The sequence below is a fragment of the Myotis nattereri genome, assembly GCF_964212035.1.
Source record: "Myotis nattereri genome assembly, chromosome: 12".
Classification (NCBI taxonomy): Eukaryota; Metazoa; Chordata; class Mammalia; order Chiroptera; family Vespertilionidae; genus Myotis; species Myotis nattereri.
The window spans coordinates 32,059,699-32,073,577 of NC_138087.1; the positions used below are offsets into that span (position 1 = coordinate 32,059,699).

General features: G+C 39.8%; 1 protein-coding gene across 1 annotated transcript in view; it reads left to right on the plus strand.

Annotated features, from left to right (window-relative positions):
- The window catches only part of PTPRD (protein tyrosine phosphatase receptor type D), a 2,145,631-nt gene that overhangs the window by 1,975,711 nt on the left and 156,041 nt on the right, over nt 1-13,879 (plus strand). The window contains exons 24-27 of the mRNA XM_081103407.1: nt 2,131-2,248; nt 9,323-9,910; nt 10,349-10,446; nt 11,282-11,541. Coding sequence (XP_080959533.1) covers nt 2,131-2,248; nt 9,323-9,910; nt 10,349-10,446; nt 11,282-11,541 — 1,064 coding nt within the window. The remainder of the gene's footprint in view (nt 1-2,130; nt 2,249-9,322; nt 9,911-10,348; nt 10,447-11,281; nt 11,542-13,879) is intronic.

A 13,879-nucleotide genomic window follows, 5' to 3' on the forward strand; every position in this document is an offset into this window, starting at 1 on the left:
AGTTAAGCAAAGCTTGAGGGCACACGTGACAGCCCAGGGAAACCGCCCAGATGTGTGCAATGTATGTGCTACTGGAGGAAGTCAGGGCTAGAAATGAATTTGGGATAAAGGCAGAAAAGCCTTTAAGATTTGAAAGTGAATGCAGTTGTTTGTTTGTTTGTTTGTTTGTTTGTTTTGAACAGAAGACCAGTGACTGTTACAGAACATCCAGTAATGCCAACTTTTAACAAGCAAGGGCACAAAGTGGAGTGGAGTGGGATAGGGAAAGGCAAAGAGTGAGGAACTGGCCGTGATATCAGCCACACTAACCCGCGGAGGGTAGGATGCCACCAGGGAAGTACACCCTCAGCTTAAAGAGAGAAAATGTAACCTGAGAAGGTGTGATCCAGGCAGGCAGAGATGTAGCCAGCTGAGTTTGTAGGGCCACACAGGGCTTGACCAACTTCAAATTGCATTGTTTACAATATCCTGTCATATGGGCTAGAGGAAGGACACGAGTAGTTAACCTACTTGTATAATTGAGGAACTTGTACAAGGCTCAGAGGATATAAAAGTCTTGCCACACAATTCAGCGGCAGAACCAAGCCTTGCTTCTTTTTTCCCTCCCAGCCTTGCCTGCTTCCAGCAGCAATCAAGTAGCATGTGAAGGGGGACATTGAAAACAATAAGGTTGGCATGTACCCATCACGATTTTGGGAATGGCTATTGTCTGCCACAGTTTAAAATGCCACTCTCGGGTGGTTCACTTGGTTTTTATAGTCTCTGTAATGTTAGTGAAACCATTCCAAGTTCCTGAAAATAAAATTTCTCTCCCAAATTTAGTCCATTCTTCTGGCAGAACAGTATTCCCAATGGCTCTTCAAGATGGAGTCCGAAATACTGGAATTTCCGCTGTTGATACTCCCCCTGTTTTGAGAAAAGCACATTGTAAAAGCTGTCATATTTGGGATCATTGTCAACCATTGAGTTCTATGGTGCCCATTACAGCCTTGCACAGAAAAGTCCTCCAGTCCTCCACACAATCTAGCCCATTCACTAAACTCTCACTCGCATTGTCTTTAGACGTGGGAAGCAATGACATTGTCTATTTTCTTAAATGTATCACACTTAATTTGAAAACATAGCTGTACCAAAAATCTGAAAGGGTTTGTTATTCATTATATTGCTCTCTCTGTGTATCTCTAAAGAAAATACCAGGACAAATCAATAGCTCTATGTAAAGAACCGTGTAACCTCCAATTTGGACGAACAGTTCTCTGTCTAGTCTTAATAACTACCACAGCTTGGGGCCTTTGCTAAGACAAAAACAGAGAGTTTTGATGACTGATGTTGGTGATATTTAACATTTTCTGAACAGTCAGAATTACCTGAACAATATGTGTGATACGGCAGAGCCAGTCCTTTCATTTGGTTTTAGATCAGAAAATCATTCAGTTGAACAGAAGATTCTCCTGAGTCTATAATGATTATTGTTCATAGCCCACACGATCAGACAATGACATGTTTCATGAGTCCCAAGAAACTTATCTGAATCTCAGGATGTCCAGGTCCAACAGATCAGCCATTTGGCAAGATCGGTCCAGGGTGGTAAAACAGACGGCGTTGGCATCAGCCCATCCGCAGTCTGTGGGCCAGGCTGTAGTGGATGCGCATGGAGAGCTACTGGCAGAAACTAACAGCTAGTTTACGGATTGCTCACTGTGAGCCAGGCGTAGTTCTCATCATTTACCGGATGTAACCCATTCAGTCCTTCAGTAGCCCTATGCGGTCTTATTACTCATAACGTTCACGTGAGAAACTGAGGCACAGAGTTGAACTCATAGACCTTGGATCACCAAGCTTATACATAAGGGGAAGTGGGTTTAAATTTAAGAATTCAGGAGTTCTTTCTCCAGGTTTTATGTTTTTGACTACTTTCCCTTAGAGCTGCCCTACGCGGGCTGACCCCACTTCAATGTCAGCATGAAAACATCATCCATAGCATGAGCTCCAGGCATGCAACTTCCAGCGCTTGGCATGGCTGCAGGGAATGTTGAAGCATGCACAGAAATGCTAGCGGATGCCTTGATCTTTCCCCCAGAGCATTGGGAGCATGTTTTGAATCAGTGCCATTCTGCTGTGTCATTTCAGGACATGATTATTTCTGGGCTGCAGCCTGAAACTTCCTACTCCCTCACCGTCACAGCCTACACCACCAAAGGAGACGGTGCTCGCAGCAAGCCCAAGCTGGTGTCCACCACAGGAGCAGGTAACCGATCTGTGCAGCTATGTGCCTTGAACATGTTTAGGGAGACAGTAATGCTGATTTTCTAAATGGGATGAGTGACTTCTGACCCAGGGGAAAAAATAAGCTCTGATTAACTTTTTGTTTTAAAATATATATATATTTCATAAGAAAAAAACAAGAACACGGGAATATAATTTACCTAAATTATCTAGTCAGTCCTTTAACAAATACTTTTTGGAGCATCAATTATTTGTCAGGTACCTTTCCCATTACTGGGCATATATCGGTCAGCAAAGCAGATGCTGCCCTCCCGAAATTTGTTTTCTGACCAGGACTAGCTACTTAACAGTGGACAAATCAGTATAGAATAAAATATCAGTGAGTGATAAACTGAAAAATAAAGGTGTATTGGCATTAAGCATAGGGCAGCCCCCTAGGGGTTATTTTGGAGTAATCAGAGGTCTCTGTGAGGCGGGATATTTGAGCTGAGGCTTGAATGGTGTGAAGGAGCAAGTCTCGGGGGCTTCGGAGGGCACATCCTCTAGGTAGGGAAGGCATCAGCAACTTCAAGCTCTCCCAACAACAAACCCTGGCAGAGGAGCTGCCATCTGGAACTAGGTGTTGACTTTGTTTTATTTGTTGTTATTTTTTCCCTCCTCACCCCCTCCATGGGGATTCTAAGGAGACAAATTGCACAAAAGATGGGAACAGAAAAGAGAATGAAGAAAAGAAAAAGGGCTAAATATCACATTGTTCTTTCTAAAGAACAAAGCTCAATGTTCTTTAGAGTTACTTTGATTGGCCGCAGTAGGAAAAGCCAGCGTGAAGGAAGGTCTGGCATTGTAAAACCAATAAATTAAGAGATGATTATAAAAGGATTATCCTCCTGCCCCTGTCCATAGAAATCTCCTTTGGAACATTTAAACTGTGATTTGATCGACTCCTTCAAAATCACTTCTCACATAACTTTGTAGGAACACACCTTTAGGTAAAGGCATAAAGGGAAGAACAGCTGTGATGGTGAGCACCCTCCCAGGCGCCATGCTCACTGCCAAATTTGTCTAAATGTCATAAGATTTGCCTCTCATCCTGCCACCGTGAACTGCCTCAAGCAGCAGGATTACAGATGGCAGAATTCCTTCAATATAGTCTTCTGGGCTTTATTTTAATTTTTCTTAAGAACGCCATTGTATCAAGCTAGTTTTTTGCCTTGCATAGGAGATACATGTTCAGTGGGGCATACTGACTGTCTTGCTATGGAAACAACCTCTATTTGAATACAGACAACCAAGGCTAAACTCCTGAAATTTAATTTCAAAATGAATAAAATGCATCTACTCCCATATTAGTAACTGTCTAATATTTTACATGAAATCATCAAACTCCCATTCTCATAAGATGGGGGTCCTAAAATGAGCAGAAAAAGAATAACCAAAGAGAAAGGAATAATAGTGTCTATTTTCTTATCTATTTTAAAGATTATCTCATCACTTTTTAGTCACCATATCAACATTTATTAGTACTTAAAATTGTCAATATCATTTGTATCTAAAACTAGAGGCATGGTGCATGAATTTGTGCACAGGTGGGGTCCCTCAGCCTGGCTGATGATCAGGGACAATTGGAGTGGTGGGAGGTTGGCCAGTGGGGGGGGGGAGGGCCATGGGAGGTTGGCTATGGGAGTGCACTGACCATCAGGGGCAGCTCCTGCATTGAGTGCCTGCCCCCTGGTGGTCAGTATGCATCATAGCGACCGGTCGACCAGTTGTTCGGTCATTTGTTCATTTGGTTGCTTAGGCTTTTATATATATAGATTATCTTGGGATTTTCATTCACAATTTCAGGTCTTTGTTAATCAATGAAGATTTAGATATTAAGGTAGGAAATACTTACAGTTTAGATGTCTGCACATTTGTTTTCTTGAGACCTTCCCACTGAGCCTGAGTTGGAGGTGGGAGAATCCAGATTTATAACCTCTTGTAGAGAAAATCTGAAGTTTTCTTTGCTGCCAACCTACCAGTTAAAAAGCACTCCCCCCAAACCCCCAAAAAGCATTCCCCAATCATGGTTCATCCCCAGGTAATCAGTAAACTCATTAAATTTTGTTGTTGTTGTTTTTGTATACTGTTACCAAAAAGCCTTATATTTATGTGACTATGAAGAATTACTGAGTTTATCTCACATATATGAGCTTCAACTAAACCACAGTTTTTAGGTTATTTAGTAATTGCTTCCATGGAGAATTCAGAAATTCTCATGAAATTTCATTTTAATAGTAAAATTCCTGATTGTAGTATATATTAATGTATAATATAATATTTCTAAAATCTGTGAACAATCATAACTTTGAAACAAAATGTACTGGCCATCACTTAATCTATGGAATATGTAACCTGAGGGATGCCTTTGAATAAAGTGTTGGCTTTTACATTTCAGTGATAGTGACATTTTTGTAGTTTATTTGTTAATCTTACATTGTCCTGTCTCATACTAATTGGCCTGTTGCGTGAAGTCTTGAGATTTAAGACAACCAGCAAATTCATTGGTTTGAAATTTTCTCTATATTTTTACATAAATGTCACTACTTTACTGAACAGTTATGGTTAAAGCTGATAGAAAAGACAACTATGACATGGAGAATTAGGAATAGGCTTAGGCCAGTGAATTATGATTTTTTAAAAATTTATCTTTATTGTTGAAAGTATTATAGATGTCCCCTCCCCCCCTCATTGACTCTTTCTAGCCTGCAGGTTTCCCGCTCTCCCTCCTATCTCCCCAGGCCTTCACCACACTATTGTCTGTGTCCATGGGTTATGCATATATGCATATAAATTCTTTGGTTAATCTCTTCTCACCCACACACACCCATCCTCCTTCTGAGATTCCACATTCTGTTCCATGTTTCTACATCTCTGCATCTATTTTGTTCATCAGTTTATTTTGTTCTTTAGATTCCACATGTGAGTGAGATCATGTGATGTGTGCCTTTCTGTGACTGGCTGATTTTGCTTAGCATAATCCTCTCCAGGTCCTATTTCTTCTTAGGTGCTAGGTTAAACCACATTAGGTGCTACTCCACATACAGTACCACCTAATACATCTCTTCATTTCCCCACCTAGAATATGCAGATACCAGAGAACATAGAGCCTGCACTATGCATCTTTATTTTCCCACCCAGATTACTGTGTGCCAGTGTTTAAGTCTTTGCACAAAGTGAATAGATGGTATATGTTTAGATTTTCTGGAAATCAGAAATGGAATGGAATCGATATGTGGAGATTCAGAGAATTCTTTTTAACCATCTGTTCAGTGTTGTAGAACTCTCCGCATTCCTTTTATTCTATTGTTACTGGGATGAAATACCCAGAACCCTTACCCAACTTGAACTAGTTCTATTCTTCACACATTTGTGGCGATTTTGAGACATTCATGTCATGTGGCTGGCCTCCCCCGAGGCGATACTGGTATTCTTCCTCTAGCTGCCTCAGCATTCCTTTCTTTCTGGGATTCTTTACTTGTATATGGTGGTGTTCCGGGACTGGTTGTCTCATAGTTTCAGGCTTAGTGAAATTTCTGCCAAGGGAAGGAATGACCTTGCAGGCTTGAATGGAGAGCAGACTGAGATGCTCCTGGCAGGGCAGTGGAAAGCAGTAGGTCAGAACTGACTCTGACTTCTTTAAAAAAAATAAAATTATTAAATTGATTGGGTTGACCTTGGTCAGTATTAACATATAGTTTTCAGGTATGGGTTGACTCTTACGTCGAGAGCATTACTTTGATCCCATGATTCAAGCCCACAGTATGTATATCCCCAATTAGGAAAGGGCATTAAAACAAACAAACAAACAAACAAACAAACAACAAAAAAAGACATTAGTCCAACCTAAGCTTTAACCACAGAAGAATAATGAATATTTTTATAAAGCCAGTGTGTTTTTGTCTTAGAATTGACCGGTCCATTATATTTCTCCAAATTTGTACCACAGCAATAGTATAATGTGAAACATCAGATAATAAAAACATATTGCTATTTGGATGACAAATAGTATAAATATTATTAGAATATTTGTGGTTTATATCAAGAATACTAGCCGTAGCTGGTTTGGCTCAGTGGATAGAGTGCTGGCCTGCAAACTGAAGGGTCCCAGGTTCAATTCTGGTCAAGGGCACATGCCTGGGTTGAGCACTCGATCCCCAGTAGGGGGCGTGCAGGAGGCAGCCAATCTATGATTCTCTCTCATCATTGATGTTTCTCTCTTTCTCTCTCTCTCTCTCTCTCTCTCTCTCTCTCTCTCTCTCTCTCCCTCTCTCCCTCTCTCCCTCCCTCCCTCCCTCCCTCCCCCCCTCCCCCCCTCCCTCCCCTCTTTGTCTCCCTTCCTCTCTGAAATCAATTTAAAAAAAAGAAGAAAACTAAAAATGTTTGATTAATCCTAGCTTTGCATGCATCTTATAGAAACTGTATACGTACATACTTACTATGCAGTTCCTTTTAGAAAACTTTGATAATTATGTTTAATAAAATATGTTGTATCTGGAAAATGTTGAGACTTAATAGTTATGCTTCTTCCCAGTAGTTTCAACTGGATTTTGTTCACTGAATGATGTTTCCTCTGCTGAAGGCCCTAGATTTTCTCAGCAGAGCCTCACGTGTTTAATCCTTGACATCACTGACCCTTAATGAGCAAATTGTGTAAGTGTTATACACACATTAAGGGAAATATAAGGATGCCTCTCACTGTCTTCCTTAAAGTGATTTTTAAAATGAAAATAACTTTAAATAATTTTGAAATGAAATAAATTTAAACTAATAGAGTGGTGCCTCCTTAGCTACTGGGGCTACATTGCAAGACCCCCAGGGGATGCTTAGAACCAAAGATGGTACCGAATCCCGTTTAGACTATGTATTTTCCTTTACATACATGTTTAATTTATGAATTAGGCACAGTGAGAGATTAACAGTAGCTGACAATAAAATAGAACAAGTCTACCAATATATTGAAATAAAAGTTATGTGACTGTTCCCTCTCTCTCAAAATAGCTTATTGTACTGTAATCACCTTTTCTCTTAAAGGAGGCACTTTAATGCTTCTCTCTGGCGTATCTGAACTGGCAGCATCACTACTCTTTCACTTTGGGGCCATTGTGTTAAGTAAAATAAGGGTTGCTTCAACACAAGCACTGCGATACCATGACAGTCAGTCTGATAATGGAGATGGCTCCTAAGTGACTAACCTACAGTGTGGAGACATCAAAGGGATGATTCAAGTCCCGGGCAGGATTTAGTGGGGTAGCGCAAGATTTCATCATGGCTACTTAGAATTTAAAAGTATGAATTGTTTATTTCTGGAATTTTCCACTTAATACTTTCAGGCTATGGTTGACCAAGGCTAACTGAAACTAAAGAAAGCTACTGTAAATGGAATAATTTAAAAGCTCTCCAATTTATGAATGAGCTGTAGCTTGAGAATTTCTTAATTGATTAAGCTCTCTGCATGCATATTTTCCTGAGAAACAATGAGTATACAATCTTTGATTTGGTTTGATTTGGTTCCTGGGCCAACTCTCAACACACACACACACACACACACACACACACACACACACAAAATAGCCATTACAAACTTCAGGAACTGTTCTTCCCATGTATTGTGGTTTAGTTGAGTTATATTAACTTACCCAACATGGGAACAAAACTGTTACTTCATTGACGAAGGATACATTTACCTTAATGAACATGTTCTTGGGCAAAGCATGCTACCCCACTGGGGGTTAAATTTTCTAAAATATATGATGAACAGGTTAGCCAGGTCATTACTGAGGTCAGTATACTAAGTATTTTCTTATCATCTTTCTGGTTTTGTTGTTTTTTGTTTATTTGTTTCATTTTTTTTATCTCTCCCCCTTAATACTATTTGTCATTGCCAGTCTCCCATTAGTGCAAGTTTTCCTTCCTTTCTACCATCTTCCTCTTCCTATCAACTTCTCTTTGTTTTAAGCTTGTTGATATTCTTCTTCCTCCCCCATCTTTGGTCTATCCTCAAAGTACCTTTTGGCTCTGTGTTATTTACCACTGTTGTTCTGCGTGGGTTCCAGGAATAACTGCCCTCCATTAAAAAATTGCAGTTGTACAAATCTATTCAATGATTAGATTAGAACTCTTTACATATCTAACTTACTTAACTTGAAAAGAATATAAATTATGTACTAGTATTTACAGGAAATTAGCCCCTTCCTATAAGAGGTTAGTATTTTGATTATTGAGAATTATGATAATAGTAATAAAATATTAAACTTGTGTGAAGACTTTTACATGCATTTTCTGATCTAATATTCACAACAACATTATAGGGTAGGTCATAACCTAATCCGTGTATTAAAGATGAAATTCAATGGGGATGACTGGTGTGGATAGTAAAGTATAAACAGAAATGCAAATTAGAGCCATAGTAAGTCAAAATAATGTTATTTGGAGCTACTTTTTTGCAGATTTATAAGCAGCATAACAATGTAGTCAATTATTTGGCCTATAGAGTCAATAGACCTGGGTTTGTATTATTCCTTTCTCATTTATTACACATCTTACCTTGCACAGGGTTCTGGCTCTTTGAGTTTCCTTTTCTTATTATACAAAAATCAAGATAACTAATCAGAGCATGTAGTCGGGAGTAAGGACTGTAAATCAAATGAAACAGTACATGTAATGCTCTCAGCAGTGTCTGGTACATTGCATGCGACCAATAATTAAATACGTTATACTTGTTATTATTAGCTGCATCTAATTGGTTCATCTGTACTCATTCATTTCTCTGTGGCATGCACCTTTATGTGTGAAAGTCTAAAATGTGAAGATGTTAAAATATTTCCTCAAATTATTATTTAGTTAATTCCTATTTTGTGTCTATTACCGCATTCTAGCAGTTCAGCCTACTTTAATAGAGTAGAAGTAGAACATTGCCACAAAAGTATACAGACCAAGCATTACCCCCCCCCTTTTTTTTTTAACAAAGACTTGAGAATGCTGTAGAGTGGTGTTTCCATTTTGCAATGATTGAAATGTGAACATCCATGTAAGTTGGTCCATCCATGTGCTTCAGTCCCAGGGAAACCCCGGCTGCTGATTAGCCACACTCAGATGAATACTGCTCTCATTCAGTGGCACCCCCCTGTGGACACGTTTGGACCTCTTCAGGGCTACCGTCTAAAATTTGGCCGGAAGGATATGGAGCCTCTCACCACTCTTGAGTTCTCTGAAAAAGAAGACCACTTCACAGCGACAGACATCCACAAAGGAGCATCGTACACCTTCAGGCTCTCAGCCAGAAACAAAGTGGGCTTTGGGGAGGAGATGGTGAAGGAGATTTCTGTCCCAGAAGACGTCCCAACTGGATTCCCTCAAAACCTCCACTCGGAAGGCACCACGTCCACCTCCGTCCAGTTATCTTGGCAGCCACCTGTCCTGGCAGAGAGAAATGGCCTTATCACCAAGTATACCCTTCTGTACAGGGATATCAACATCCCTCTCCTCCCAATGGAGCAGCTTATTGTTCCCGCTGACACCACTCTGACACTCAGTGGCTTAAAACCAGATACCACATATGATGTAAAAGTACGTGCTCACACGAGCAAAGGGCCCGGGCCATATAGTCCCAGTGTCCAGTTCAGGACACTGCCTGTGGATCAAGGTAGGATTTGTCTGCTTGTGGCCTTCCTCCTTTAAAGGAATGTCGGTCTTTGGAAATCAGTATTTTGAAGCTATAAATAACTGCCCGGCCCATTCATATTCATAGGTTCAGCCAAAGCGAAAAGGTAAAGTATGCGAAACTTACTGTGTTTTGGATGCCTTAGATTTCAGTTATAGAATGCCAACCCAGTCTGGCTGAGAGCATCCCATGTCCTCAGGTAAGGAAAACACAATGTAGTTGACCGAAATGGAGAGAAAGGAGAGATCTTTAGGAGAATGATGTATTTAAGTGAATGCTCTGAACAGGTAGGCAAATCACCACTTCTCTCTCGGATCAAAGTAGAAAGCGTCTAGCGTAAGCCCTGCGGTCCAAGGTGGTAAAGGACAGGCCGTGGTTCTTAGGAGTGGTTTAAATACACTGTTTTTCCTTTTCCAGCAGTGTTTGCAAAAAATTTTCACGTCAAAGCAGTAATGAAGACCTCAGTGCTGCTGTCTTGGGAGATTCCGGAGAATTATAATTCTGCCATGCCTTTCAAGGTGAGTTGTTTTCGAATGTGTAAGAAATCACAGGTAAAAGTGGAGGGGCGGGGGGCAGTCCCCCTGGGTGAGTTACCAAAAAGCAAACAGACGGCTTTGGTTCTGGAACACATACTTGCTCATTTGTGGCTTTCACATACTAGACTGAGTCTGGCACTTGGGCTGTGTGGCCTTCCCACTCAGAAGAGGGGGCAGGAGCTCAAGCCCAGTGCTGGCATTCCTTTGTAGGTGACCGAGTGTTTGCAGGTTGAACTTTTTACATCTAAGCTAGTGTTTTTGTTTTTCCCCCAGAAAAAAGAAATTTGTATGGTTTCTACCTATATAGAATGCAACCGATTTAAAAAATATGTTTATTGGCCTGAATTCTTTGCACATTTTAAGTTCTAGTTGAGAATTTAAACTCCATGGAGAGATAGTGAGAGATGCTAGCGAGAAGTACAAGGCTATGAAATGAAGAGTAGAGAAACATTTTTGAAAGTTAAAATATATTTAGGAACAGGAATGGCAACATTTAGAAAAAAAGTGATGTGTATAATACATTGGAAACCTAAAGCATTTCTGCACACATTCCATTTCTGTCACATACAACTGACAAGTCAAAATTGAAAAAATATTGTGCATTTCTTTGTGTATTTTCGCCAAAATTAGACATATAATATCATTACACAGTAAGAACGAAGTGAAAAATTGATGCAATCTCTAGAATTTGTGAATACTTATTGGCTTATGAATTATCCAGAAATTGAAATTGACCTGATATGCATTTTCTATAAGCAAGTGCACATGAGTTTAGAAAACATTCCTGGCCTCTCTGTGATCGGTGGTGTCTCCCTAGATTCTTTATGATGATGGGAAAATGGTAGAAGAAGTGGATGGTCGAGCTACACAAAAGTTAATTGTCAACCTGAAGCCTGAGAAGTCATACTCATTTGTGCTGACAAACCGTGGGAACAGTGCTGGGGGCCTGCAGCACCGGGTGACCGCGAGGACTGCTCCGGACGTGCTACGCACCAAGCCTGCCTTCATCGGGAAGACCAACTTGGATGGCATGATTACTGTGCAGCTGCCCGAAGTACCTGCAAATGAGAATATAAAGTAAGTTGATTGAAGGGTTAAGGCTGAAGGAGAGAAATGCCAATAAACAAAAAAAAAGAAAGTTAAATCTCAGTGTTGTAGTGTTATAGAAGAATAAATTGCTCTACATAGAGTACCTGAGTCTTCTACATAGGATTGTAGTTTTGTTATTCACTGCACTGTGATCTGGTGGTCATTGTAACCCAGATTCTCATTATTTTAATGTTTAGTATTTTGGATGTTCCAGGAACAGTGTTACTTAGGAAAGCTAGAACGGCAAATAGAACATGGCCATTACTATAAAGAAGTGTATGTCATAATATATGGAGTAAGGTGACTAGTTGAATGACTCTGATATGTGGCAAGTTATTGTGGGGGCGTCTTATAAAGTACAATAACACTAAAAGAACTTTGGGGAATTAGATAAGCAAATAAAGTTTATGACACTAGTATTTTATACATGTGCTGAAAGGTAGAAATTCCAAAAGTTAAAATTCTGAATGACATTGGAAAAACATGTAAGTGAAAAAAATGCAGGTTTTCTGGGTTGAATGGAGCACAGTGAAGAAGCCAGTGGGCCTTCAGTAGAAAATTAAATCCAGTCAGATTAGTAGTTTGTCGGTTGTATATAGTTAGTTGTACCCAATAGAATAGAAAATCAACACAGCTCGTTAGTGATAGCCAACAGAAAACAAAAGTATTTACACTGAAGTGTATTAAGTGTGAGCACGGTGGAAGGCCATGGAGAATGAAAAAGATGTGATCCCTGCCCCCAAAGAGCTTACCGTAGGGTGGGGGACACAGAGAAATATATGTAATATGTGTTAATGATAGAGTTGTATTCTCAAGAGCAGACAAACTGGAATGGAGTGGGTCAAAGAAGTTTCCAAATTTATTTTTGAAGGACAAATAAGAGGCAGACAAAAAAAAAATCAGAGAGAGAAGATTATATACAAAGGCCCATCGTACAGGAAGCAAGTGATTCTGTGAGGCTGGTGCCCTGAGCGCTCCTGCAAGCCTGGCGGGAGAGGTGTACAGGAGTCACCTCCTGCCCAGAAGTTGGGACTATATTCTGTAGACAATGAAAATCTATTAAAGGGTTTTATGTGGTAGCGTGACATGATACCATTTGGATAATGACCAAGTTTCCGTCTCTCCACTTTAGGGAGTATTTATTGAGTGTCTACTGCATTTTGGACACTGTGCTCCTGCTCAGCATAAGACTAGATCCTTTCTCATTTCTTCTATCTCACACAATCAACTTTAGATGAAACTTGCGATGAAAGATTTGAAGGCCAAGTGGACGCATTTATACATAGTTCATAGGCCCTCAGAGCCTTATGTGTGGGGACAAGCTGGCAGCACTACTGGGACAGTTCTTAGGGAACATGGATCCTGAAGGTGTATGTTAGTGGGAACTGGAACAGCAGAGAGAGAATTGTTGGGGAGTTACCACAGAGTTAGTGACACTAGGCAAGTAAAAAGGTTCTGAAGGTGGTGATGGTGGATCTGAGCAGAGGCAACCCAGAGCAGTGGTGCAGTAGGAATTGGAAGCTGATGAAATGAAGAGATCAATGCAGAGGAAAATATCACAGATGGCTCTGGGGTTTGAGAAAAGCATCAGAGATGGCTCAGGGGTTTGAGAAAAACATCATAGAAATGAATGATGCCGCCATTTGTCCTAAAGGACAGGGAAAAAAAATCAAGAGGAAATGAATGCGTTTAATTTTGTCTATATGTTACATTGAGGTAACAATGAAATACCTAATTTGGGATGTGGGTTTAAAGAAATTACTAGGATTAAAGATAGGCATTTGGGAATAGTAACAGCAGCAATGGTTTTATGGGAGGAGATGATCACTGAGACAATGAAGCAAAAGGCTAATAATAGTAAAGGTCTCAGTTATTAGGAAGAAGGTAGCAAGTACAGACATAGAGTAAAGCTTGTTAGGGAGTTAGGGAAATTGAGCCAGGGCCATAGTAAAGGAATTTTTAAAGATTATGTACAGTAAGCACTTTCCAAAGCTCCAGAAAACTTGAAGAATATGACTGAAAAAAATTAGCTATTAAAAAGTAAAACTTGAAGAATATGCTGAAAAAAATTAGCTATTAAAAAATAAAGTTATAAACAAGAAGTTTTTACTATTGGGGTATTTGTGAAATTTAGGAAACAACCCTCCCTAAAAAAATTTCAGTTATTGTTTATTCGATAAAATAATTGGATGGTTTCAAGCAGGTGATGAAGTTTCCAAAAGATTATTATGAAAACAAATTCACTGAGAAATAAGGTTTCCATTTTTTTTCACTCTTCTCTTTCTGTCATTCATAAAATTGGACATGAGAATGAACTATTTAGTAC